Genomic DNA, 27,186 nt, shown 5'->3' with positions numbered 1-27,186 from the left:
CGATTTAACGGGCCTGTGGTTAATTGGAATTAAATTCTACTTGTTCACTTTTCTGTTCCCTATCCTGAGCTCTTAAAATTATCTTCTATAAAAACTAGAACTGAATGTATTTTGATTAATTTGGAATAAATTGTATTGATTGAAACTACTCATGCTCGTATTCCAGCTCCTCTGGGGGGAGCCCAAGGTGTTCCCAGGCCAGCCGAGAGACATAGAGCATCCCGCATGTCCTGGGCCATCCCATGGGCATCCTCCTGGCCTCCTCCTGGTGGGACGTGCCTGGAACACCTCCAGAGGGAGGTGTCCAGGAGGCATCCGGTATATATGCCTGAGCCACCTCAACTGACTCCTCTCAATGTGGAGGAGCAGCAGCTCTACTCTGAGCTCCTATAAAACCTCTAAAGTTATGAACAGGACCAGTGACAAAGGGCAGCCTTGCCGGTGTCCAACATGCACCGGGAACAGGTCCGACTTAGTGCCGGCAAGGCGGACCAAACTCCTGATCCGCTTGTACAGAGACCGGATGGCCCCTAATAAAGGGGCCCCAACTCTGTACTCCTGGAGCATCCCACAGGGCACCATGAGAGACACAGTCGAATGCCTTCAGGTGCACAAAACACATGTGGACCAGTTGGGCAAACTCCCATGAACGTTTGGGTACCCTGCAGACGGGGTAGATCTGGTCCAGTGTTCCACGGCCGGGACAAAAACCCCACTGCTCCTCCTGATTGAAACTAAATAGATCCAATGACATGGACATGAATTCTGCTCTCTAGCAGAAAATCCTGCAGTAGAATGTCCAACCATCAGTTTGTGATCTTGAGCTAAAACTCGCTTGGGTTATACAGCAGGACAATGATCCAAAACACGCCTGCAAGTCTTCCTCTGAATAGTTAAAAAGACAAAATGTTAAGTGGCCTAGTCAAATATTAAAAGAAATTCTTTGACTAGGCTTTAATCGAGCTATACTCGAACAATTCTGCAAAGATGAATGGACCAAAATTCCTCCATTACTGTTTAACATAGGGTGTTCTTGATGAATAAAATCTCCATTTAAAACTGCTTTTGGTATTTGTTCTGGTTATCTTGTTAAATGTTTCTACGGTGCTAGTGGCCTTTATTCAAAGTAATCAGACAGAAAACATGCATAGAGGAGGGTGGAATACATGCAGCAAAGGCTTAACCCTGGACAACTGCACTGAGGACTCAACATAGTGGTTCTACCTCTACACCACAACCCACCCCATTACTCAGGTTATCTTTATCTGATAGCAAAATGTTTTTGATGATCTGAAACATGTAGGTGAGATAAAGACTAGGAACACGAGGATGCTGTAAGGAGACCAGTCTGATTTTCCGTCAGCTTTTTGTGATAAATGTAATTATTGTTTCTCATACACACAGTGACAGTATGAGCTGAGGGACTGGATCTATACCTGGATCATCAGCTAACTTCTACCCCTCCTGCCCCCCTTTGTTTGTAGTTCACAGATGACCCAACTCTGGCGGTATGCAATGACAGTGGAGGATCTGTATTTGAACTGACATTCAGGTAAATGCAGGGATTTACATGAAATAAAACTAAAACCATATGCTTTTTTGTTTTTTGTTGTTTATTTCACAGTGTTTTTGTCTGACCTGAACCACCACGGCCCATATTCACCAAGAATCCTAAGACTCAAAGTAGATCCTACTGACGTCATACTAAGAAAAATTGTAGAATTTCTTGAATTCTACAATTTTTCTAAGTATTTTCCCTCGGTAAGATAAAAGTTATTCACGAAGCATGTTAGACCTTAAGAGATCTCCTAACGTGAGGAAATGTTTAGCGTAGCGAGGATAACTTTTAGTGAGCCTAAAAGCATCTTAAGCCAAGAAGATGGCGGAAAGACCGAGAGAAAGGAGAGATATTCTCTGAACAATGAATAACAGCAAATTAATAAAACTCTACCGGCTCGACCGCGCAGGGATCCACACCCTTAGTAGTCGAGTAAATAAGGACATAAACTCCTATAACAATCATACAATTATTGATATAGAGATCAGATAAACTTTATCATCCCACTAGGGTGAAATTAAATAGTTTCAGCGGCAGGACAGAATAAAGGTCAATCTCTAGTGAGGTAATATTAGGAAGGATAAATAAATAATACAATAAGTATTTGCTGTATTGTGCATGATGATATCAGCAGCCTAAATGGTCATCTCCAATGCTCCCCGTCTGTGGAGAAGTTCTCTGGTGTGCTGCTATCTCCTCTCTGGCTTCTGAATGCAGCAGAAACCAGAGCTGCTCACATTCCAGGCTGGTGCTGAAAGCAGAGGGAACGACGCAGTGATCTGCTGGGAATGTCTGTTTGTTCCCACCTGTAACCCAGGACCAAATCTACCTTTCAACATTCCTCTCTTCTCCTCCATCAGCAGGCTCTGCTCCTCTGTTCAGTTCGGTTTTCTCACCTTTTTTTCTCCATTTTGTTTTGGTCATTTTACCAAACTAAACCTCATTATACAAGAAGGAGATCACAGTAAAATGCTGAATTTTAATATTAATATGAAATAGATGCAGTATGAAAACAACCAGCATGATGAGTAAACCTAATCAGCTGATCAAAATAATGATCAGCATGTAAATAAGCTACATTCAAATATTTTTGATGCTGTGTGACAATTAATTTAATCTTGCTAAGTTTCATCATCATGATTTAAACATTTCTGAATCCAGTCTAAATTCTATCATCGGTTAATTTTTCTCCATTGATCACTTAGAAGACAGTGTCACACCTAACAACAGGGTCAACCACACCTACTCACTAAGGAAGCTCTGTTGTCTCCTCGCTCGGAGTCGCTCTCAGCAGAGAATCACTCTAAGCTAGGAGTCCTTGGCAGGAACGTTTAGGCTAAGATAGGAGCTCTCTGATAGACTTGGAGAGTCTTGGTGAATATGGGCCCTACAGTTTTGAAAAGAGGCTTCACTCATTTTCTAACAACTGTTTAAAAAACAAATATCACTTTTTTCTTTTCCTAGCATACAGGTCCTTCTCAAAACATTAGCATATTGTGATAAAGTTCATTATTTTCCATAATGTCATGATGAAAATTTAACATTCATATATTTTAGATTCATTGCACACTAACTGAAATATTTCAGGTCTTTCATTGTCTTAATATGGATGATTTTGGCATACAGCTCATGAAAACCCAAAATTCCTATCTCACAAAATTAGCATATCATTAAAAGGCTCTCTAAACGAGCTATGAACCTAATAATCTGAATCAACGAGTTAACTCTAAACACCTGCAAAAGATTCCTGAGGCCTTTAAAACTCCCAGCCTGGTTCATCACTCCAAACCCCAATCATGGATAAGACTGCCGACCTGACTGCTGTCCAGAAGGCCACTATTGACACCCTCAAGCAAGAGGGTAAGACACAGAAAGAAATTTCTGAACGAATAGGCTGTTCCCAGAGTGCTGTATCAAGGCACCTCAGTGGGAAGTCTGTGGGAAGGAAAAAGTGTGGCAGAAAACGCTGCACAACGAGAAGAGGTGACCGGACCCTGAGAAAGATTGTGGAGAAAGGCCGATTCCAGACCTTGGGGGACCTGCGGAACCAGTGGACTGAGTCTGGAGTAGAAACATCCAGAGCCACCGTGCACAGGCGTGTGCAGGAAATGGGCTACAGGTGCCACATTCCCCAGTCCTGGGCTACAGAGAAGCAGCACTGGACTGTTGCTCAGTGGTCCAAAGTACTTTTTTCGGATGAAAGCAAATTCTGCATGTCATTCGGAAATCAAGGTGCCAGAGTCTGGAGGAAGACTGCGGAGAAGGAAATGCCAAAATGCCAGAAGTCCAGTGTCAAGTACCCACAGTCAGTGATGGTCTGGGGTGCCGTGTCAGCTGCTGGTGTTGGTCCACTGTGTTTTATCAAGGGCAGGGTCAATGCAGCTAGCTATCAGGAGATTTTGGAGCACTTCATGCTTCCATCTGCTGAAAAGCTTTATGGAGATGAAGATTTCATTTTTCAGCACGACCTGGCACCTGCTCACAGTGCCAAAACCACTGGTAAATGGTTTACTGACCATGGTATCACTGTGCTCAATTGGCCTGCCAACTCTCCTGACCTGAACCCCATAGAGAATCTGTGGGATATTGTGAAGAGAACGTTGAGAGACTCAAGACCCAACACTCTGGATGAGCTAAAGGCCGCTATCGAAGCATCCTGGGCCTCCATAAGACCTCAGCAGTGCCACAGGCTGATTGCCTCCATGCCACGCTGCATTGAAGCAGTCATTTCTGCAAAAGGATTCCCGACCAAGTATTGAGTGCATAACTGTACATGATTATTTGAAAGTTGACGTTTTTTGTATTAAAAACACTTTTCTTTTATTGGTCGGATGAAATATGCTAATTTTGTGAGATAGGAATTTTGGGTTTTCATGAGCTGTATGCCAAAATCATCCATATTATGACAATGAAAGACCTGAAATATTTCAGTTAGTGTGCAATGAATCTAAAATATATGAATGTTAAATTTTCATCATTACATTATGGAAAATAATGAACTTTATCACAATATGCCAATTTTTTGAGAAGGACCTGTATTTCTGCCAAAATTGGCTAGTTAAAAATATGTCTTTTTGGACTGTTAGACCAGTAGGCAGTGTTCAACTGGAATTAAAACACCAATATAGGCCCGAACCACAGAAAAATAGTTGGGGAGTGCTTTTATTTTCCACTCTGTTGTAATAGATGTGTTCACTGTCGTTTTCCGCAGGAGGGTAATGGGGATGCGCTCATGTGACTCACGGTGTCTCTTCAGCGGTTCCAAAGGAGAGGTGTGCTGTATAGAACCTTTGCGGACTCCTCCAGATTTCAGAGATCACCCCATCACATGCTACTCTCTCCTAGCTATGGCTTCCCTGACCAAGGTACAGACTCCCAGTCATCTTCCTCAACCAGCCGAGGCAGGAAAGGAGGCTAAAGAGCCAGACAACAGCAGGCCAAAACACCTGCTAAGATAAAGAAATCTTGATAAAAACAGCAACCTATAAGTGTTGCAAAGATGCTTCTTATATCAAAGGATAGACCAGGGTTTTTCAATGGTCTTTCAACACACTGTGTGTGTGTGTGTGTGTGTGTGTGTGTGTGTGTGTGTATACCAATGATGTTTTTACTTTATGATTTCTTTTAACCAGATTCTGGTCATTGGACTGAAGCCCACACTGAATGTCTGGATGACTCTTCCCTACACCAAGGTCTGATAATCTAACCTGTTTGATTCTTCATAATCACGTAGAGTAGTATTGTTAATGAAAGACCTTTTATATACAACCATACAGGAATGTGAAAAAGTATTACCTATTCCTTCTGTTTTTGCTTTTTTTTCCCACTTAAATATTTGAGATATCTGGGCTTTGACTAGACCATTAAAAAAACCTTAATTTTGTTGAGCCATTCAGAAGCAGACCTGGTGGTGTATCACCAAGTGATCCAAACTGATTATTGAACATTCTCCTTCAGGATGTTTTCCTTTGATAAATACATCATTTGTAAAGTCAAAAAGCAAAGGTCTGCATTTACTTTTCCACTCTGACTTGGGGTGATTAGACATGGACTAAAGCTGCTGCTGCTCTGTCTTGAAATAAGTCATTTGCCTGTATTTCAGGCAGGGATGTGTTTCGGGCATCTGATAAGGATGCTTGTTGGTCATCTCCTTTTGAAGGCTTTCCTGGTTTGTCTCTATGGAAAGAGATCCTGGGACAGAACCAGAACCCTTCTGGCTGGGGATGAGCTGGAGTGTGTCCATTTTAGCTACTGGGGAAAAAAACTCTAGCTCTAATTTTGCAGCTGTTGATGAATAGTTTTGCTGAACATTTAATGTTTGCATATTCTCTTTGTTTCGATGTTTCAGCAACATTTCTGATGTTATCTCTCCTCAGTCTGATCCAACAAGTGTGCCCCAGCTGGCCTGGCAGTTTGTTCCTATCCAGAAGATGGTTAATCCCGTCCTTGCCTTTTGTAAAGGAGAAACAGTCCACTTCCTTCTGGTATCTGCTCAGCTCTGTTGTAACTCTGATATGACTAGCTGACTCCAATGATAACTGTTTTTGCTCTTTTCAGTCCCAGATCATTTTATGACAGTGGTTAATAAACCTGTAGAATACAGATGAATCTTTTGTTGAATTTAAAATGTAAAGTTTTTGATATGATATAATCCTTATGCAGCAAGAAGGTCCTGGGTTTGAATCCCAGACCCTTTCTGCATGTTCTCCCGGTGCATCCCTGGGTTCTTTCTGGGTACCCCGGCTTCCTCCCAAAGTCCAAAAACAAACCGTTAGCTTAATTGGTCTCTAAATTTCCTTTGGGTATGAGTGTGTGTGCATGGATTTCTTTTTTACCTGTGTGTCTCTGCTTGTTAAACCATTTCTTGTGAAATATGGTATGTTCAGGTGAAGAAGGAAGAGACAGGCACCATCCATGTGATCAAACAAAGACAACTCCAACTCAGCTGTGACATCATCAGCCTGAATGTAAGTTCCTACCTCAGTACGGTGGGTCAGTTTTTCAGCCAGAAGTCTGTGTCAGGAAAGGTTTGAAATAATCCAAACACAATCAAACTGCACCATTTTTTATGTTGACTGAACAATATAACTGACTTTCATATTATGGCCCCAAACAGACAACTGCAAAGAAGACTGTCCTCTTACAGGAAATATGATCAGCTAAACATGAACCTTTGTTCTCCTGTTTCTGTGTGTCTGCAGTGGATTAACAGTGGCACTCTTGTGCTGGTGGACAGCCATGAGAAGCTGCACGTCGTAGACCGGCCCTCTCAAGAGGTTTTGGAGACCCTGGATTTGGAGCAGGTGCAGTTGGTGTACAACAGTCGACACTTCAAATCGCTGGCTACTGGAGGGAACGTCTCCCAGGCTCTGGTGAGCGTTGTGATGGTGGGGTGGCAGATGAAGGGTCACCAGGCACCAGCTGAAATAATCAGCTTTGCTGTTTAGTTTTGACACAAAACAACCAAGCTGAGCTTAAGCTAAAGTCAGGTTTCACCAGTCTGAGCTCAGGAATAATCATGTGTTTGGATTTTAGCTTTGACTGAAAATCTGTGTTTGTGTTCCAGGCGCTGGTTGGGGAAAAAGCCTGTTACCAGTCACTATCAAGCTATGCAGGACAGATAATCTGTTTGGGCACTAAGGTACTTGCTGGGTTTAGTCGTTGTCTGTTTACTGTTGCAATGTCCTTACTAACTGGAGGTAAAGGAAAATCTCAATTCAACAACAAGAAGAAACACAAAACAACAGATGTAGTAGCTGTACAGCAATGCTAAATAATCATATTTGCCTCATTTGGCCAGCTTGATTTACAGTACCTTGTGAAATTTTAATTCCCTTTGAAATTGTTGACAGTTTGTCACGTTACAAACACAAACTTTACTGTATTTTACTGGAGTTTTATGTGATAGATTTTATGTGGAAGTGGAAATAAAATCAGACATAGTTCGTTAAATCTTAACTAAATAAAAAACTGAAAAGTGCAGCTTGCATTTATATTCAATCCTCTTTACTATAATACCCCTAAATAAAATTTATGGCAATCAGCTGCCTTCAGAGGTCATACAATTACTAAATACAGGTCCTTCTGAAAATATTAGCATATTGTGATAAAGTTTATTATTTTCCATAATGTCATGATGAAAATGTAACATTCATATATTTTAGATTCATTGCACACTAACTGAAATATTTCAGGTCTTTTATTGTCTTAATACGGATGATTTTGGCATACAGCTCATGAAAACCCAAAATTCCTATCTCACAAAATTAGCATATTTCATCCGACCAATAAAAGAAAAGTGTTTTTAATACAAAAAACGTCAACCTTCAAATAATCATGTACAGTTATGCACTCAATACTTGGTCGGGAATCCTTTTGCAGAAATGACTGCTTCAATGCGGCGTGGCATGGAGGCAATCAGCCTGTGGCACTGCTGAGGTCTTATGGAGGCCCAGGATGCTTCGATAGCGGCCTTTAGCTCATCCAGAGTGTTGGGTCTTGAGTCTCTCAACGTTCTCTTCACAATATCCCATAGATTCTCTATGGGGTTCAGGTCAGGAGAGTTGGCAGGCTAATTGAGCACATGGTCAGTAAACCATTTACCAGTGGTTTTGGCACTGTGAGCAGGTGCCAGGTCGTGCTGAAAAATGAAATCTTCATCTCCATAAAGCTTTTCAGCAGATGGAAGCATGAAGTGCTCCAAAATCTCCTGATAGCTAGCTGCATTGACCCTGCCCTTGATAAAACACAGTGGACCAACACCAGCAGCTGACACGGCACCCCAGACCATCACTGACTGTGGGTACTTGACACTGGACTTCTGGCATTTTGGCATTTCCTTCTCCGCAGTCTTCCTCCAGACTCTGGCACCTTGATTTCCGAATGACATGCAGAATTTGCTTTCATCCGAAAAAAGTACTTTGGACCACTGAGCAACAGTCCAGTGCTGCTTCTCTGTAGCCCAGGTCAGGCGCTTCTGCCGCTGTTTCTGCTTCAAAAATGGTTTGACCTGGGGAATGCGGCACCTGTAGCCCATTTCCTGCACACGCCTGTGCACGGTGGCTCTGGATGTTTCTACTCCAGGCTCAGTCCACTGCTTCCGCAGGTCCCCCAAGTTCTGGAATCGGCCCTTCTCCACAATCTTCCTCAGGGTCCGGTCACCTCTTCTCGTTGTGCAGCGTTTTCTGCCACACTTTTTCCTTCCCACAGACTTCCCACTGAGGTGCCTTGATACAGCACTCTGGGAACAGCCTATTCGTTCAGAAATTTCTTTCTGTGTCTTACCTTCTTGCTTGAGGGTGTCAATAGTGGCCTTCTGGACAGCAGTCAGGTTGGCAGTCTTACCCATGATTGGGGTTTTGAGTGATGAACCAGGCTGGGAGTTTTAAAGGCCTCAGGAATCTTTTGTAGGTGTTTAGAGTTAACTCGTTGATTCAGATGATTAGGTTCATAGCTGGTTTAGAGACCCTTTTAATGATATGCTAATTTTGTGAGATAGGAATTTTGGGTTTTCATGAGCTGTATGCCACAATCATCCTGAAATATTTCAGTTAGTGTGCAATGAATCTAAAATATATGAATGTTACATTTTCATCATTACATTATGGAAAATAATGAACTTTATCACAATATGCTAATATTTTGAGAAGGACCTGTAGAGTCCAGCTGTGTGTATCTGTTTCTGGCCTTAGAGGTTCTCTAGAGAACATCAGAGAACAACCAGTATAACGAAGACCAAGGAATACAGATCAAGGAATACAGCAGACAGGTCAGGGAGAACGTTGTTTAAAGACACCAACAGACTTGCAGCTGTAATTAGATTGTGGTTATGATGTGACAAAATGTGAAAATATCAAGGAATTAGATTTTTTTTTGCAATGCACTGTAGAGGCTAATGTAACAGGAAGAAACTAAGAAAGCCAAATTGGCTTCGCATTCACAAACTTCACATTTCTACAGCCGTGTCCAAAGCTTTTACCTTGTTAATATTCTGGGTCTGAGGTACCAGGAACCAAGAATTATAGAGAAATGTGCCTGATCTTTAATCTCAGTCTGATTTTTGCAGTCTAACCACTGCTTTGTCAGTTCCTCAAAATTTTCTTAAACTCACTTCCAAAATTAATAAAAGTATTTTTCTTTTGATAGTAAAAAGTCACATGACCAACACTGTAGAAATCTGGTGGAAATATTTTTAGCATCATTTGTACAAAGACAGGAAAACACCAACCCAAATTCACTGGGGTTATTATTGTTATATTTCTTAAATTAAGATTACCTGACAAACCCTATGTTTATCCCATTTGATTTTATTTGTGCTCTGTTTAAAGAGGTTTAGATTATTATTTGGTCCTGTTCTTTAACACTGTGCAATCTCCTTGTTTTGCAGTCAGCTCACATTTTGTCCCTGAGAAACTGGAAAGAGGTACGCATGATGTTTATTCTTTATAAAAGTGGGAGAAACTCTCAGGATATAAAATGAATGAAAATAAATCTGAAGCAATGATGAAATCAGTGAGTTGGCCTGTAGAGCTAAATGACAAGGTTTTAGGTACCTAGGAATTAACTTACCAAAAATCCTGCTGACTTATTTAAAGTAATTATAGGGTGCTGATTAGACAAATAAAAAAGGATCAAACTCGATGGGAGATTCTCCCTTTCTCATTGAATGGACGGATTGAAGTGGTGCGAATGAACGTTCTCTCTCGACTTCTGTTTTTGTTTCAATCCCTGCCTATAAGGGTACCAATGTCCACCTTTAACAAACTGAATAAGGATTTTTCTCAATTTATTTGGCAAAACAAAAAACCCAGAATAAGGTTTGGGATGCTTCTTTTATCAAAGGAAGAGGGGGGTCTGGGTCTACCCAACCTGAAATACTAATACTGGGCTACACAACTGAATGCGGTTGTGGCCTGGATCAAAAATGATCCGGAAATAAAATGGGTACAGATAGAACAAAGTACAACTAAAGGAATGGGTTTGTCAGTACTACCCTTTATTAGTGAGGTGTCTGTAAAAAAGATCAAAATAGAAAACATGTGGGTAAAACATACTCTAAAGGTATGGAGAAATGTGAGAAAAAAGTTAGGGGGCCCTTTTTCTCTGTCCAGAGCTATGCCATTAGTGGGTAACATAGAAATCCCCCCCATCACTTTGGGATGTCAGATTTAAAAGCAGGAATGATAAAAGGCTTAGCACAGTAAATGTACTATTTACAGGAACTGAATTTAAATCATTTATTCAACTTCAGGAGCAATATCAGTTATCATCGAATGACCTATACAGATATTTTCAAATAAGACATTATATCATGAACCATAAACAGACCGAGGCAGTGAGGGAAAACCCCAATAGCATAGGACAGTATCTTATAACTTTGATGGAAAAACACCAAGTAAAAAGCATTTTTCTAATTTGTATAAGAGACTCATAAAGGTCACAAAATACAACATATATTAGGGAAAATGGGAGTTGGAGTTAAATGTGATAATTGAGAATAATGAGTGGGAAGAGTTATGCACAAATTGTCATAAAGGAGTGACTAGTCAATTATGGAAAAATTCGATTGGAAAATAAAAATAAGGTACTTTAACACACCTCTGGTGATCTCATCATACATAAAATAACTTAATGTTTAACATTGCTGGAGGAAATGTGGGGACGTAGGAGATCACTCACATATTCTGGGATTGCCCAGTAATAAAGACATTCTGGGAGAAAGTAAAAAGAAATTGAAAAGATTTTAGAAATGAAAATAGTATTGGACTTGGTTGGGGTTTTGCTGGGAAGGATACATAATGAAGGATATGGCTCAGAAAAAGTGTACATCTTTAGGATTCTTTTATATGTTGCCAAGAAAATGATAACTGTGAAGTGTAAGAAAACAGAGCTCCATCCATAATTGAATGGGATCAGAGACTGAAATGGGTTCACATTATAGAACAAACTGTTTGAACAGAGGTGGTCATATGTATTTCAGTACTTAAACAGGTAGGATAGGTGAACCATTTCAGAGACTCTACAAAGGAATGGTAAAATAAATGAATCTGTATGTAATCAATACTGAACTGAATTGTTGCATATAAAGATTTGGTTTGATGGTCAATTTCATTTTTGTAAAAATATGATTAATGCGAAGAGGTCCTATGTCACAGACTGTTCTACAAAATAAAAAGTTATAAAAAAGAAATAAATGGAAGAGAAAAACGAGTTAAAATGTTTTAATGCCTGCATGAAACTCTTGTCACTCATGATAATTCAAAACATGGTCAGATGTTTAGGGAAGGAAGAAATTGTATTCAGCCTGTAAGGTTATATAGAACTTTATAAATTTAGGTTGGACTTTTTGTTTTATCAGGAGGCCCTTCATGTACTCTAGTGTGTAAGATACCCAATGTTGTCCTCAATGTGCTCTTCACAGTATAATGCCAGTATGATGGCGGGGATAAGAGGCCCTAACAGGCACGCTTGTTGAATAAGAATTGCTGTATGGGTGTTTGTGTTTATAGGTGAATGTAGATCACTTTGTAAAACAGTTTGTATAGATTTTATGAAGCTATAGGTGCTCTGCAAGCACAGAGGTACATAAAAACAGAAATCCAAAGCTGTACATCCATGGTAGCAGTTCAGTGTTGCAGCTGTTTGTGCCTTTCATTTGTGTGTTCCCTTTCACTTTATATCTAAACAGTATAGTTTCCATCGTTAAACAGGGAGCAGCTGACCCATGTTCTCTGTTTCCAGCGCCTGGACTGTTTATTGAAGCAGGAGCATTTCACTGAGGCTCTGCCTTTGGCCTGGTCCTTCCATGAGGGCAAGGCCAAGGCTGTGGTTGGTGCGTATGAGATACAGCCTCCATCAGCTGTGATCACAGTCACAGACTCAAGCATCACTCATACATGTTCTGTATGTGGCTTACGTTAACAATGCATATCTAGTATATTCAGTAATGTTTATACCTTTATGTAACTGGTGACTCTCTGGTTCAGAGCTCTTCTGCCTGCTGTACATGTCACAGAGTTACACATCTCTCTTGTTTAATCCCATCCGCTGTACACTAGAGGATGTGATTATTTAATCACTCATAAGTTATTTTGAACAAATGTTTAAATTTTGGGCTGATCACGTACTGATAGGACATCTGGGATTTTTTTCTTTATGCATCTGTGTTTAAGGCCTTCATGGAGATTCCCAGAGAAGGAAAGCAGTTATCAGTGACAAGGTTGGTGTTTTGATCACTAATCAACTTCCTAAAATCAGTTTTTCCACACTTCATTTTCAAACTGAAGCACTCTGTTTCCACAGATGGTAGAGATTCTCCTCCAGTTTACAGAGTATGCTCTGAAGAAATGTCCAGAACAGGGCAAACTCCAGGTTATGGAGCAGCATTTCCAGGTAATGTCACTTACCATAGAAGAAATGCAGGGTTATTTTATCATCATCTTAGAAAACAGAATGAGGTGTTTCACCATGGGAATTATTGGCAAGTTTGACGAACTATGGAAGCTATCTGAAGACATCTTGTCTCTCTGTGACTGATGGGTTGAACCTTAAAGCTCCTCCATGCTGTCACAGCCAGACAACTACTCCCCACAGGTTTCTTTCTGTGTACAAGTATGTGCACAAATAGGAGTGTTAAATATGTCACTTTGTTGTGAAAGAATCAGGCAATTTGTTAGGTATCCCAATTTTTCCCTGCGGGAGACATATGGCCCCATTCCTGGATCACATCATAACCCCAAAGCACAGAGCTTAGAGGCTATGATGCTCCTTATATGATCCTCACTCTAAGCACCCTGTGGACCAGTCACAACTGAGCCACATTCATGGAAACATGCACAAGCCTGCGTGGTGTGACCCACCTAGTTGCTGCATGGCTTCTGGAACCAACTCACCCTGAACCAACACCTAAGACGTGGGCATATCACTAGTAGAATGGTCTCCCTTCATAATGGGGGCATAGAACTAGAGGAAACAGATAGATTCCACAATCCAGTTTGCTAACTTCTGGTTACACACGGGACTGCCTTCATGCACCGTGGGTGAAGCTCATTTCTAGTCAGGTAAACATGAATATCAGAATAGACAAAAAACCTTTTCCAAATTGCACCATTACATAGTGGGGAATTTTTAAATAATATGTACTTCACACATTATTTTTCCCTCTAAAAATCAAATTTGAACCTCCCAGATCCCAACTAAGCGGAAAGAGCTATAAAAGAACAAGAGAGGCTGTAAATTAATGAACAGATCTTCAGATATACAGTGTAGGCAGTCGCTTGATAAAATTTTAGGCTCACATCCCTGAAAGTTCAGACATTTACCCCAACTGCTTCCAATCACCGCTGAGCTGGATTTGTGACCATGACGTAGTGCTGAAGGACAGCAGATAACCAAACCCAAACCATTTTAAAGCAGTGGTTGCATCATTCAGTCCAAGATCCCCATTCAAGGATCAATGATTCCCGGTCTTATCAAAACGTTCACTCTGATTCTCAATAAAGACTGAGATGACACATGGCGTCTGAATGTAGTGGAGCATGGGCTGCAGCTTTCCATCTCATCTATATGGCATGCCTGACTAGGAGACAACCAAAGCACACCACCAACCCAACACTTCACATAATCTTCACCCGCTGTACCAGAGAGCAAATTAAGGCTCACTTTTTGGTCAGTGTCTCTTGGATGTTTTTTTACTTTGAAATCAAGGACAACAATCTGCACAACATCTTTTATTTACAACAGCAGCTTAGAAAATACCCACACCCATCATAGTAAACCCTTTGGTGTGGCACAAACGGGAACCGTAACAACCCAAAAGGTCCAGATGCCAGTATTGGTGAGTTGTTTCAGACTGTTCCACAATTCAGAGAACTGATCCAATTATTGTACTACTTTGCATTTTAATGATAAATATCTGCCAGACTTCTACACCAAATACTAAAGTCAATCAGGGACTTGAAAAGTACCGGCTGTCTAAAAGTTAAAACATAAACCTAAAATAGACCTATCAAGAGCTCCAAAATGAACACAGTACCACTGTACTTACTTGACTCAACCCAGTTAAGACTGGTGGCTGTGACTGTGTATCTGACGTGTTTAAAAGGGATTAGGTTAAAAGGATGTCATCGTTCCCTGTTTTTTCTGTTCCTTGATCAGGATATGGTGCCAATCCTGGTGGATTATTGCCTCCTGCTGCAGAAGGCGTAAGTACATGTGTGTGTTTATGAGTGTTAACGTTGCTGACCTTCAGAAGGCAGGAAAAACACTATTGCCCAAACCACAGCCTGTTAAAAAGATGGCTGCCATAGGCATAATCTACTTGTGCCCCTTTTCCACTGGCTCGTTTTAGGCGGCGCGGCTCTGCTCCAGTTGGTTTCGCTCTACTCTGTACGGTACCTAAGCCCCTCATCCAGCCGTCAGTGTAGTGCGCTGTGCTCCTATTAACTTTACAGTGTAAAATCTGTGTGAAACGATAAACAGTAAATAAATAATTCAATAGAAAATAAAAACAAACTAAATACTAAAAATGTTTGTATTATTTTATATGTAAAAATGTCTTATATATGTTTTTTCATGTATAAAATGGGATAATTATCTGGACCACAGCCCAGCCAGAACTTAAAATAAGGCTCAGGAGTTCTGATGTGAAGGGGGTGTGGCAGGAGAAGCAGAGAGGAGAGACGCTCCTATATGGACTAGTTAAGCTCCAAAGTTTTCCTGAGGAAGTTATACTTTCAGGCTCTACGAGGAAGGTTTTGTCTCAGCCATGGCAATAATGAGGACAAGGACTTTAAAGCACAAAACTGTTGTCCAACATTTTGCAGCAAGTTTTTTGTTTGATCATTTTGAAGATATTAACGAAAGCTTCCAGAGCTTGGTGGGGCTTTCATTAATATCTCCAACTTGATAGTGACACAAACACAAATTTACGATGCACAAATGTTTGACACCATTTGTGTTTGATTTGAAGAATGTGGGAGGGGCTGTTCACATCACATGTAGTCCTGACTCAGCCCTGGCCATACCTGCTCAGGAGCAGTGACCAAAAAATTACGTACCATTACGGAAAAAGCTGTACTGGAAAAGCTTGCAAAGTGAACCGAGTCGAGTCGAGTAGGGCCAAATTGAGCAAGTGGAAAAGCGGCAATAGAGGCAAAGCAAAAGTTATGGTGCCTCAGACAATTTTCTTCTCTTTCTGCTCCTTTGTCTCATGTTCCAGATCATCAAACTAATGTTAATATCAGACAATGATAGCCTAAGTAAATATAAAAAGGAGTTTTGAAATTTTTATTTATTTATTAAGAGTAAAAATCTATCCAAACCACGCTTGCTCTATGTGGAAAAAGTATTTACCCCCAGGACCTAATGGTTGGCTGGTTGTTCCTCGCTTGGCAGCAAAAGCTGCCATCAAGTAGCATATATATAACTAATAATGAGTCGTTAACATCACTGTGGAAACCTCTACCACCACTACTTTACAGATTTTCAGAAACATTGGAGGGGTTTCCAGCATGGACGCTAAACTACAGCTTCTCAGTTGTGTTAAGTCTAGATTTTGGCTAGGCCACTCCAAAACCTTGATTTTTTAAAAACATTCATTAAAAACATTCAGAGATGGACCCATGAGCTTTGGATCATTGTTGTATTATCTATATGTGCTTGAGATTGAAGACATAAACTGATGGCTGGACATTCTCCCTCAGGATTTTCTGCCACAGAGCAGAATTCATTAAAGCAGCCTCAGACCATCACATTCCCTCTACCATGTTTGACTGTAGTTATGTTATTTTTAATGCTGTGTTAGTGTTACACCACATGTAATAGGATCCACACCTTTCAAAAAGGTCCACTTTGTGTCGTCAGTCCATAGAATATTTTTCTGGAAGTCTTGGGGATCATCAAGACGTTGTTGGTTAATGTAAGACCGACCTTTGTTTTCTTTCGGGTCAACAGCGATTCTGGCCTTGGAACTCTCCAATGAAGTCAATTTTTGCCCAGTCAGGAGCATTGATGGATGACAGATTGCCCTTTTGAATTAATAAATCATCATTTAAAAACTGTTTTTTATGTGCACTTGTATTATTTATTTTAGATACAACAATTTGTTTGATGATCTGAGACAGTTAAGAGTGACAACAAAGTAAAAACAAGTCTGAATGGGGATAAAAAATACTTCACAACTATTTTGGTGTCAGAAAACGGACATATAAAGTTATATTATAGAGGTATTATATATTATAATCTATATAATTTCTATTTTAAGATTGTGGGAAATAAGCTGTAGTTAAAGCTGACAGTATGAAGTGGTCAGTTTTTTAGAGTGAAGACCCTGTTCTTCTGCTTGTTCTCACAGTGACTTGCTGTTTAACCAGTTGTACTCACGGCTAGTGGAGAACATGGTTGCTAAGGGTGTCTTCCTGGAGTCACTGGAGTCTTATATTATTGCCAATCGGCTTGGTCACATCACCACGCCTGTTATGAAGGACCTCCTAGCACATTACCATGATAATGGCATGATGGACAGCCTGGAGAGATGCATTGTCCATCTGGATGTTACCAGCCTTGACATACAACAGGTGTGTAGCTGTATTATGAGGCCTGTATATATGTGTATTATGTGCCTGTACATATATATGTCTTTCTACACTGATGCATTACTGGATATTTTCTCTCTGTTTGTTTGTTTGTGTGGGTACATGAACGAAGGTGGTCCAAGTGTGTTGGAGCAACCAGCTCTATGATGCAGTGATCTATATTTTCAACCGAGGCATGAACGACTACATTACTCCAATGGAGGCAAGTTCCACATAAAAAGGTTGTTTTTAAGACTGACTGAACTGAAGTAGAGCTGTGGATCAGTGGGATGGTGAGGCTGATGGAGGTCTATTTTGCTGTGTTCTGTAATGTAAAGTCTTTCCTAAACCAAAAAGCCAGTCAACATTTCACTTATATTTGCTTCATCAGTGTCATATTCTACTTCCCTGCTAAAACAGCCTCTATTCCATATTACTAGTGTAGCTTGTAGGGCCTTACACTATAACACACTGCATCCCACTGGCTCACTAAGGATACAGGTACATTTAAAGTAATTTGAATATTGTGTAAAGGTTCTGTATTTCATAAAGTGAAACCTATATATAGATTCAGCACACATAGGACGATATATTTCAAGCCTTTATCTCTGGTCATTTTGATAATAATGGCTTACAGACGATCAAAACCCAAAATTCACTATCTCAGAAAATTTGAATGTTAAATAACAATAATTTTTAAGAAATAATTTTCTTTGTATAAATGTTATCTAATGGCCTTATTCTGCCCTACACAATCCTGGGGAAGACTGCTGTCTGGACAGATGTCCAAAAGACAGTCTGTAAGCCACAAAAGGTTGTTGCTAAAGAAACTGGTTATACAGAGTGCTGTATCCAAGCATATCCATAGACAGTTGAGTGGAAGGAAAAAGTGTTCTAGGGAAAGGTGCACCAGCAACAGGACAACCGTAGCCTTGAGAGGATTGTAAAGCAAAATCTATTCAAGACCTTGTTGGAGGTTCACAAGTAGTGGACTGAGGCTGGAGTCAGCGCATGAAGGCCCGCTACGCACAGACACAGTCCTACACATGGGCTACAAATGTCGCATTCCTACTGTCAAGCCACTTTGGAACCAGATACACCATAAGCAACCTAACCTGGCCTAGGTTGAAAAAGAACTGCACTGTTATCTAGTGGCCCAAAGTCCTGTTTTCAGATGAAAGATAAGTTTGCATTTCATTTGGAAATCAATGTCCCAGAGTCTGGAGGAAGAGTTGCAAGGCACAGAATCCACATAGCTTGAAGTCCAGTGTAAAGTTTCCAGTCAGTGATGGTTTGGGGTACCATGTCATTGCAGGTGTTGGTCCACTGGGTTTTCTGAAGTCCACAGTCAACACAGTCATCTACCAGAACACTTCATGCTTCCCTCTGCTGACAAGCTTTATGGAGATTCTGATTTCATTTTCCAGCTGGACTTGGTACCGGCCCACACTGCCTTAGGTACCAAAAGCTTGTTCAGTGACCATGGTGTTACTGTGCTTGATTGACCAGCAAACTGGCCTGACCTAAACCCCACAGAGAATCTATGGAGGATTGACAAGAGGAAGATTAGAGACACCATAACTAACAAGACAGATGACCTGAAGGCTGTTATCGAAGCAGCCTTGTCTTGCCTTGACTGATCGCCTCCATGCCACACCGCATTAATGGAGTCATTCATGCAAAAGGTGCTCCAACAGAGTACTGAGTGAAATGAACATTCCTTTGATAAGCCTGACATTTCTGTTTCAAATATCCTTTTTTTATTGATCTTATGTAGTATTCTAAGTTTCTGAGAGGCTAAATTTATGGCTTTCATTGTCTGTAAGAAATAATCATCGAAATTAAAAGTTATAAAGGCTTTAAATGTTTCACTTGTGCGTGATGAACCTATATAATATGAGTTTCACTTTCTGTATATAGTCCAAGATCCATGTGATCTTAAATGGAAATAAAAGACACCATTCTCCATGTGTTATATTCATTTATAATTAAAATATCTTTAAACCTGACATTAAAATATATTTTAGTTGTACTGTTTTTGTGGTCATACCTTCTTTACATAAAATAATATAGACCAATCAGTGATGTTCATGAGCACATTTATTACAGTCTGAATAACTGACTGTCTTTCAAATTAACAAATTGTTTTTACATGAATACAAATATAAACAAAATCAGTTTTTAGATATTTTTAATGAACTAATTACACTTAATTCTGGTTGGTATTTTATGCACATCATATTTAAATGTGAAAAGATTGCTCTGCTTAACAGGTTGAAACATTATTAGTCATCATCATTTATTAGTTTTTATATTTAAAACAAAAGAAGGGGTTTGACAGTCAGTAATCTTGTATCCTCACTTTACTCACACAGTGGTTATTGATACAGCTCACAGGAAGTCAGGTTTCTGCCTCTACACCTGTGCTTTACTTTTAGATAACATGCTTTTCTTTACTTAACATCATCAGTTTAATTGGGGAAATTGTAGCTATTTAAGAAGATCTAAACTGCAATGTGTGTGCTCTGATATGATGGATTAAGAACGCCTCTGAACTGTTTATTTTATATTTCAGAAACTCTTTTCAGTGATTGGTCCTAGAGTCAGAGAGGGGAGAAGCCTAACAGGTTATGCCAATCACCACAAACACACTGAAGCCTTGCCTTTTCTTTTCTTTTCCTTTCTTTTCTTTTCTTACAGTAAAGAAGTTAGCTACAAAAACACATTTCATATTTACATGTTTTTTCTCATTTCTTTAGGTGATGATGTGGTGATGGGGAACAAATTACTTGTTTACATAAGGTAAATCCTCCTGAAGCATTTAATATCCATGCATTAACTGCAATATACAGTGGGAAAAATAAGTATTTGATACACTGATGACTTTGCAAGTTTCCCCACTTACAAAGAATGGAGAAATCTGTAATTTTCATCAAGGTGCACTTCAATTGTGAGAGACAGAATCAGAAAGAAAATCACATTGTATGACATTAAAATAATTAATTTGTGCTTTATGTCATGAAATAAGAATTTGGTACAATAAAAATATAGAACCTTATATTTGATACACAAAGTTTTGTTTAGATAGTCGGTTTAGATATCAGACATTCCCTGTAGTTCTTGACCAGGTTTGCACACAGTGCAGCAGGGATTTTGGACCACTCCTCCATACAGATCTTCTCCAGATCCTTCAGGTTTTGGGGCTGTCGTTGGGCAATACGGACTTTTAGCTTCCTCCAAAGATTTTTGATTGGGTTCAGGTCTGGAGACTGGCTAGACCACTCCAGGACCTTGAGATGCTTCTTACGGAGCCACTCCTTTGTTGTCCTGGCTGTGTGCTTTGGGCTGTTGTCATTCTGGAAGACCCAGCCACGACCCATCTTCATTGCCCTTACTGAGGGAAGGAGACGATGGCTAAGATTTCCCGATACACGTCCCCATCCATCCTCCCCTCAATACGGTGCAGTCGTGCTGCTCCCTTTGCAGAAAAGCATCCCCAAAGAATGATGTTTCCACCTCCATGCTTCACGGTAGGGATGGTGTTCTTGGGGTTGTACTCATCTTTCTTCTTCCTCCAAACATGGTGAGTAGAGTTTAGACCAAAAAGCTCTATTTTGGTCTCATCTGATCCCATGGCCTTCTTCCATGCCTCCTCTGGATCATCCAGATGGTCAAAGGCAAACTTGAGATGAGCCTGGACATGCACTGACTTGAGCAGGGGGACCTTGTGTGCGCTGCAGGATTTTAATCCATGGTGCTGTAGTGTGTTACTAATGGTCTTCTTTGAGACCGTGGTCCCAGCTCTCTTCATGTCATTGACTAGGTTCTGCAGTGTAGTTCTGGGCTGATCCCTCACCTTCCTCTTGATCTTTGATGCCCCATGAGGAGAGATCTTGTATGGAGCCCCCGATCAAGGGAGATTGACCATCATCTTAAACTTCTTCCATCTTCTAATAATTGCTTCAACAGTTGTTGCCATCTCACTAAGCTTCTTGGCTATTGTCCTGTGAGCCATCCCGGCCTTGTTCAGCACTATAATTTTGTCCCTGATGTCCTATCAGTCCTATGGTCTTGCCCATTAGGGTGAGGTTGGAGTCTGACTTATTGAGTGTGTGAACAGGTGTGTTTTAGACAGGTAACAAGTCCAAATGGGTGCAATTAAGAGGATAGGAGAGTTTCTTAAAGACTTTAATTATTTAAATATCATAAAATGATATTGGTGCTGTAGTGTGTTACTAATGGTCTTCTTTGAGACCGTGGTCCCAGCTCTCTTCATGTCATTGACTAGGTTCTGCAGTGTAGTTCTGGGCTGATCCCTCACCTTCCTCTTGATCTTTGATGCCCCATGAGGAGAGATCTTGCATGGAGCCCCCGATCAAGGGAGATTGAACGTCATCTTGAACTTCTTCCATCTTCTAATAATTGCTTCAACAGTTGTTGCCATCTCACTAAGCTTCTTGGCTATTGTCCTGTGAGCCATCCCGGCCTTGTTCAGCACTATAATTTTGTCCCTGATGTCCTATCAGTCCTATGGTCTTGCCCATTAGGGTGAGGTTGGAGTCTGACTTATTGAGTGTGTGAACAGGTGTGTTTTAGACAGGTAACAAGTCCAAATGGGTGCAATTAAGAGGATAGGAGAGTTTCTTAAAGACTTTAATTATTTAAATATCATAAAATGATATTGGTGCTGTAGTGTGTTACTAATGGTCTTCTTTGAGACCGTGGTCCCAGCTCTCTTCATGTCATTGACTAGGTTCTGCAGTGTAGTTCTGGGCTGATCCCTCACCTTCCTCTTGATCTTTGATGCCCCATGAGGAGAGATCTTGCATGGAGCCCCCGATCAAGGGAGATTGACCGTCATCTTGAACTTCTTCCATCTTCTAATAATTGCTTCAACAGTTGTTGCCATCTCACTAAGCTTCTTGGCTATTGTCCTGTGAGCCATCCCGGCCTTGTTCAGCACTATAATTTTGTCCCTGATGTCCTATCAGTCCTATGGTCTTGCCCATTAGGGTGAGGTTGGAGTCTGACTTATTGAGTGTGTGAACAGGTGTGTTTTAGACAGGTAACAAGTCCAAATGGGTGCAATTAAGAGGATAGGAGAGTTTCTTAAAGACTTTAATTATTTAAATATCATAAAATGACATTTTCTGTACTTTTTAGATTCAGTTCAAGTTTACCTATGATGAAAATTACAGAAAACACACAACATTAGAGGTGTATCAAATTCTTATTTTCCCCACTGTATTAGGGTTTAGAGGCATCACATCTCCATTCATGTGCTTTTGTAGGTTTACCTATATTTAGAAAAAAGGCATAGAATATATTGATTATACAAACTTATTTGTTTTCAATTTATTTATTGCTTTTTAATCCTTTTTTTTTTTTTTTTTTTACAAATCTATGTATATATCACCTTGATCACTGTATTTTAGTTTGTTTGGTGTTTATATTCAATTTGTACCTTTAGGACTATGTGTTTTGACTAACCTGTTGTCCTTTGGAGACATTAGAATAAAGCTAAGTTAGGCTGAGTCATTTTTATATCAACTGTATGTTACATGTTAAATAAAACTCCCTGTCAAAATATAGCTGTTTATATTTTAAAATAAGACTAATAATGCATCACAAAGCCCTGACCAATAAACATGTTTTTGTCTGGATCCTTGGATGTAGCTGCTGTCTTGCTGGAAGAGCATATCCGATCGGAGACATCCCTGAAGATCTGGTAGTTCAGGTCAAGAACCAGGTGTGTAGACCCATCTGGTTGGTGTGCTGTTCAGACATAAGGTGCTCTGTGAAAACAACTCATGAAATGAAGTAATGGCTATTTCGCTGGTTTATATATTTCAAACCAAATTGTAGTGATAATGAAGCAGTTTTTTTGGTCTCCTTACAGAAAAACATCCACTTCATCTCAGATAAAGAAATAGGGTCAACATTATAATTTGATGGTACTGGATTTTTTGTAATAGAACTGAACTGGATGCCTTATTATTAGACGTGAATTGAACCTTTGTCCTGCTGTGTGCCTTGAGATAATAGTTGTTGTGAATCGGACATTTAAAATACATTTAATTAAGGTGAATTGAGAGCAATGCAGGACTGATAATGCATCCTAATAGATACCAGTTTTCTGTCGTAAATACACTGGTAATAAGATTTATAACATAGGTAAATAAATCCTTGTTTATGGAGCACTTTACAAAACAGTGCTCATTCCTTTGTTTGTATCGATCATGAATAACTTCACTCCTTGATTATATTAGATGAACAGAGTGACTGAAGCCCAGCAGTTTGAAAGAAATGTAATTTAGTTGTTTTTGTTTCTGTTCTTGTGTCAGGTGTTTGAGTTCCTCATCCGTCTCCATTCAGGCGACTCATCACAGAAGGAGGAGGTTTTCCCATTTATTCATACGCTCCTCCACTTTGATACCCGGGAATTTCTCAATGTACTTGCCATGGTGAGCTTTCTTTCTGGTAGTTAACAGGAATTATAATGATAGAAATTTGCCAACAAACTTTAAAACTACATAACTTGTAATTAACAGACCGTTAGTCTTATTGGGTTTCATTTTTTAGACTTTTATTCAAAGTTCTTATTTCACATTGCTTGTATTATTGAAATTGACAAAAGAAAAGCTCAGCTTCTAACTAGATGTCTGGTCCTGAGTATTTACTGATACATATTTATTGCCATTCTTCATCTATTATCTTTTATATTTGCCTGGTTTAGTGAGTTGCCTTCTATTATACAGGTCCTTCTCAAAATATTAGCATATTGTGATAAAGTTCATTATTTTCCATAATGTAATGATGAAAATTTAACATTCATATATTTTAGATTCATTGCACACTAACTGAAATATTTCAGGTGTTTTATTGTCTTAATACGGATGATTTTGGCATACAGCTCATGAAAACCCAAAATTCCTATCTCACAAAATTAGCATATTTCATCCGACCAATAAAAGAAAAGTGTTTTTAATACAAAAAACGTCAACCTTCAAATAATCATGTACAGTTATGCACTCAATACTTGGTCGGGAATCCTTTTGCAGAAATGACTGCTTCAATGCGGCGTGGCATGGAGGCAATCAGCCTGTGGCACTGCTGAGGTCTTATGGAGGCCCAGGATGCTTCGATAGCGGCCTTTAGCTCATCCAGTGTGTTGGGTCTTGAGTCTCTCAACGTTCTCTTCACAATATCCCACAGATTCTCTATGGGGTTCAGGTCAGGAGAGTTGGCAGGCCAATTGAGCACAGTGATACCATGGTCAGTAAACCGTTTACCAGTGGTTTTGGCACTGTGAGCAGGTGCCAGGTCGTGCTGAAAAATGAAATCTTCAACTCCATAAAGCTTTCCAGCAGATGGAAGCATAAAGTGCTCCAAAATCTCCTGATAGCTAGCTGCATTGACCCTGCCCTTGATAAAACACAGTGGACCAACACCAGCAGCTGACACTGCACCCCAGACCATCACTGACTGTGGGTACTTGACACTGGACTTCTGGCATTTTGGCATTTCCTTCTCCCCAGTCTTCCTCCAGACTCTGGCACCTTGATTTCCGAATGACATGCAGAATTTGCTTTCATCCGAAAAAAGTACTTTGGACCACTGAGCAACAGTCCAGTGCTGCTTCTCTGTAGCCCAGGTCAGGCGCTTCTGCCGCTGTTTCTGGTTCAAAAGTGGCTTGACCTGGGGAATGCGGCACCTGTAGCCCATTTCCTGCACACGCCTGTGCACGGTGGCTGTGGATGTTTCTACTCCAGACTCAGTCCACTGCTTCCGCAGGTGCCCCAAGGTCTGGAATCGGCCCTTCTCCACAATCTTCCTCAGGGTCCGGTCACCTCTTCTCGTTGTGCAGCGTTTTCTGCCACACTTTTTCCTTCCCACAGACTTCCCACTGAGGTGCCTTGATACAGCACTCTGGGAACAGCCTATTTGTTCAGAAATTTCTTTCTGTGTCTTACCCTCTTGCTTGAGGGTGTCAATAGTGGCCTTTTGGACAGCAGTCAGGTCTGCAGTCTTACCCATGATTGGGGTTTTGAGTGATGAACCAGGCTGGGAGTTTTAAAGGCCTCAGGAATCTTTTGCAGGTGTTTAGAGTTAACTCGTTGATTCAGATGATTAGGTTCATAGCTCGTTTAGAGACCCTTTTAATGATATGCTAATTTTGTGAGATAGGAATTTTGGGTTTTCATGAGCTGTATGCCAAAATCATCTGTATTAAGACAATAAAAGACCTGAAATATTTCAGTTAGTGTGCAATAAATCTAAAATATATGAATGTTAAATTTTCATCATGACATTATGGAAAAGAATGAACTTTATCACAATATGCTAATATTTTGAGAAGGACCTGTATATAATGTTTAGTCAGCATTACTTCATCTTAATCAGATACATCATCCCAAGTTTACCTAAATTAAGCCTGCACATGAAGAATAGAAGGGGTGACTAGAAATGGTCCCTGAGGTACACCACAGCTTAGTGGTTTTCTACCTGAACACATGCCGAATGTTTATGTGCAGAACTAAGTGTTAAATGCAACGTTCTGTAGCGCACCTTCTAAAAGTGACACCAAACAAAACAGGACGGCTATCACTACGCTCTGCTATTTGGGAACAATAAGTTTTCTCATCCAGTGGAGACAGAAAGATGGACAGAACTACAACTTTATTTTCAAGTGGTTTTATTGTTGTATGATCTATCTATCCAGCCAGTGGCTATGCCTGCTTATACTACTTTATTAATGAAAAAAAACCAACCAAATCTCCAGCCAGTTTTATACTTTCCACTTTTTAAAGTTTTAGAACATAATAAAATCAAATTAATTTAGAAATAAAAATAAAGAAGATTCTCTGTTCACTGCTAATCAAAGTAACAGTTGTAAAAATCATATATTATTTATTTATTCATGCTTAAAGTGTACCAAGCTGTACGTTTTAGATAGATAGATAGATAGATAGATAGATAGATAGATAGATAGATAGATAGATAGATAGATAGATAGATAGATAGATAGATAGATAGATAGATAGATAGATAGATAGATAGATAGATAGATAGATAGATAGATAGATAGATAGATAGATAGATAGATAGATAGATAGATAGATAGATAGATAGATAGATAGATAGATAGATAGATAGATAGATAGATAGATAGATAGATAGATAGATAGATGTTCTAGCTACCACTCTTACATTACATGGTTTAGTTCATATCAATAAATTACCATCCATATGGTAAATTATTGTTTTGTGGTATCCTTGTTTTTGTTTATTTATTCCAGACATTTGATGATGTCCAGAATGACAAGCAGGCTCTGGAGTACCAGCAGAGGATAGTGGACATGTTACTTCAGGTAACATCCCAAAATAATGGCAACACAAATAAAACATGTTGTTTTGTTTGTCCCGTCGGGTCTCAGGATGAAGCTTACTGTACTTGTCTCTTTGGTCTTTTAAAACTACAATATGTTCTTATTTCTAAACAAACGAGTACACACACTGCTCTCTAATGCAAGTAAGTTACTGATGAGAATAAGCTGTGACATTAACAGGAGATCCCACTTTCAAAGAAAACAGTCATTTCCATTGGAAACTGATCAGCAGCAGTTAGGGGTGAAAATATAGCAAATGAATGAATGTTTTGTATTTCATGTGTGACTCGAGCTGCCAATATTTAAAAAAGGAAATTATTTTCTGACACAGCCTCAAACATGAATCAGTCTTTGAATATACCACACGTCTTAAAGCTGTGAAGGAAGTGGTTGTCAGCAGCATGTTGAAGGGAGGAATTTTAATTCAGTCCATACAGCTCCAGAAGGATCAGCTGTCTCTCACGGCATGCATGGGTCACGTCATTGTTAATGTCATGTGATTGTACACATTGAGTTAGAGTAAATGTTTGACAGTCAGAAACAACATGCAGCTCATTTATATAATCATTTATATAATTATAACTTGTTTTTTTATTGTGTAAATGGGCTCATTGCATTTGTATTCATTTCTTATTAACTAATAAACAAGTTGTTTTACCAACAAAAA

The 27,186-nt window shown here is 39.7% G+C and overlaps 1 protein-coding gene across 6 annotated transcripts in view; it reads left to right on the top strand.

Moving 5' to 3' along the window:
* The window catches only part of vps8 (VPS8 subunit of CORVET complex), a 66,181-nt gene that overhangs the window by 11,492 nt on the left and 27,503 nt on the right, over positions 1-27,186 (top strand). For all 6 annotated transcript variants that reach the window (XM_047351330.1, XM_047351329.1, XM_047351328.1 and 3 more), the window contains 19 exons: positions 1,485-1,552; positions 4,770-4,923; positions 5,191-5,250; positions 5,935-6,042; positions 6,445-6,525; positions 6,760-6,930; positions 7,125-7,199; positions 9,945-9,980; positions 12,299-12,389; positions 12,730-12,776; positions 12,860-12,949; positions 14,714-14,760; positions 16,911-17,133; positions 17,264-17,353; positions 19,706-19,757; positions 19,890-19,932; positions 22,807-22,879; positions 23,475-23,594; positions 26,430-26,501. In XM_047351330.1, the coding sequence (XP_047207286.1) occupies positions 1,485-1,552; positions 4,770-4,923; positions 5,191-5,250; positions 5,935-6,042; positions 6,445-6,525; positions 6,760-6,930; positions 7,125-7,199; positions 9,945-9,980; positions 12,299-12,389; positions 12,730-12,776; positions 12,860-12,949; positions 14,714-14,760; positions 16,911-17,133; positions 17,264-17,353; positions 19,706-19,757; positions 19,890-19,932; positions 22,807-22,879; positions 23,475-23,594; positions 26,430-26,501 (1,701 nt within the window). The remainder of the gene's footprint in view (positions 1-1,484; positions 1,553-4,769; positions 4,924-5,190; positions 5,251-5,934; positions 6,043-6,444; positions 6,526-6,759; positions 6,931-7,124; positions 7,200-9,944; positions 9,981-12,298; positions 12,390-12,729; positions 12,777-12,859; positions 12,950-14,713; positions 14,761-16,910; positions 17,134-17,263; positions 17,354-19,705; positions 19,758-19,889; positions 19,933-22,806; positions 22,880-23,474; positions 23,595-26,429; positions 26,502-27,186) is intronic.

The sequence above is a fragment of the Girardinichthys multiradiatus genome, chromosome 22 (assembly GCF_021462225.1).
Source record: "Girardinichthys multiradiatus isolate DD_20200921_A chromosome 22, DD_fGirMul_XY1, whole genome shotgun sequence".
Lineage (NCBI taxonomy): Eukaryota > Metazoa > Chordata > Actinopteri > Cyprinodontiformes > Goodeidae > Girardinichthys > Girardinichthys multiradiatus.
Note: the sequence above shows the minus strand (reverse complement) of the source record. Positions and strands in the feature narration are given on the sequence as shown.